Source organism: Triticum aestivum, chromosome 6B (genome assembly GCF_018294505.1).
Source record: "Triticum aestivum cultivar Chinese Spring chromosome 6B, IWGSC CS RefSeq v2.1, whole genome shotgun sequence".
NCBI lineage: Eukaryota > Viridiplantae > Streptophyta > Magnoliopsida > Poales > Poaceae > Triticum > Triticum aestivum.
The window spans coordinates 650,119,882-650,121,272 of record NC_057810.1 but is presented as its reverse complement, the minus strand read 5'-3'; the positions used below and the strand labels follow the sequence as shown (position 1 = coordinate 650,121,272).

Here is a 1,391-nt window from a genome sequence, read left to right as displayed (position 1 = left end):
AACAAAGTCCGCGAGTGAGCCGGCAAGGCGATTCCCCACGCACTACCTCCTCCAACTATACTTGGTTTTCTTAGTAATCAGTCGTGTTTTTGCAAATGCAAGGACATGGCTTGTGAAACATGAGCATTATGGTGGAGGAGAAAACCAGATAGTAGGATCTAGTTTGTGAAACATCAAACCCAATAGGAGTGAACCGCACCAAAGATATCCAAGAAGAAAAGGGGAAACCTTTTGTAAGATTAAAAGATGGGTTGGGATTAAGTGGGACTCAATGATCAAGAGGTGTGTAATCGGGGGAGGCGCCTCTCTGAGTCAAATCATCCCCTAGTAGGACCCCTACAACACGATTATACTTCTCCAGTCAATCATTCTGAGAATTGAGCTAAGACTAATTAATTTCTACTGATGCGACTAGACAGCTTTACCCGTTTCTAGTATTATTACGCCTTAAAACTTGTCATGGTTCCACATAGTAAGCTCACAATTATTCACTGTACATAAGAACATAGCTCAAGGTACCACAAACTTCGCATGGATGATGCACCACAAATTTTGCTAAGTAGAGGTTTCAATGGTCTCCTCGAGTTTTTCCTTCTTCTTGTCTGGACCAAATATAAGAAACGCAACACCAGCAGGAACTAAGAAATACGATAACACCTTTTGTCGTTGCTCCTGCCGCTCGAAACTGCAAAATAAAAAGAAAACAAATAGTACAAATTTAAATGACAGAGAAGGAGCGGGTTCCACTATCAAGAGAAAACGGAACACAAAACTACACATCATGAATTCACTAACCGTTTTTCATGTTCTAGCAAACTTAGAGTCGCTTCATGTGCCTTTTGCAAGTTCTCGCCAAACTTTTCCAATGCTATCTCAAGACGGGCCTCGGGGGAGTGGGTGTAGTTTGAGCAAGAATGCTGTAAATAAATGAAAGTATTGGACTAATAAATTGTTATAAAATCCCAAAATTAGGCACTTGTTAGTTTGTCATGGCACATCTTGCATGCACAGAATATTTTACAGCTTGAGAAGTCTAGATCCGAACAACGAACTGAAGCTGAAAGGAGGTATATGAAGGAGAAATAATCAGGAGGACAAAGAGAATGAAATTAATTAAGAAGTTTCTGCAGCATGCTAATTAATACTTCCTCCGTTCTACGTTTTTGGCACTAGTGTAGTGTTAAAAAACGTTACAGTATAGGACGGAGGGAGTAGGAGGTACTAGTACTACCTTTAGCACTTTTTGTTTGAAACTTTTGTTAGGTATATCTTCCTCTAGCATATAATTTTGCAACAAGGCATAGATAGTTAGATCACATCTACTGGCTAACAAAAATTAATTTTGTGAGTCACTGAAACCCTAGGGCAAGACAGAACATGGGGAATACATT

The 1,391-nt window shown here is 39.7% G+C and overlaps 1 protein-coding gene across 1 annotated transcript in view; it reads right to left on the bottom strand.

Annotated features, from left to right (window-relative positions):
- Positions 1-441: 441 nt before the first annotated feature.
- LOC123134689 (uncharacterized) overlaps positions 442-1,391 on the bottom strand; it is a 1,432-nt gene continuing 482 nt past the window's right edge. The window contains exons 2-3 of the mRNA XM_044553889.1: positions 796-917; positions 442-685 (exon numbers count right to left, since the gene is read on the bottom strand). Of these exons, the coding sequence (XP_044409824.1) occupies positions 556-685; positions 796-917 (252 nt within the window). The 3' untranslated portion in view covers positions 442-555. The remainder of the gene's footprint in view (positions 686-795; positions 918-1,391) is intronic.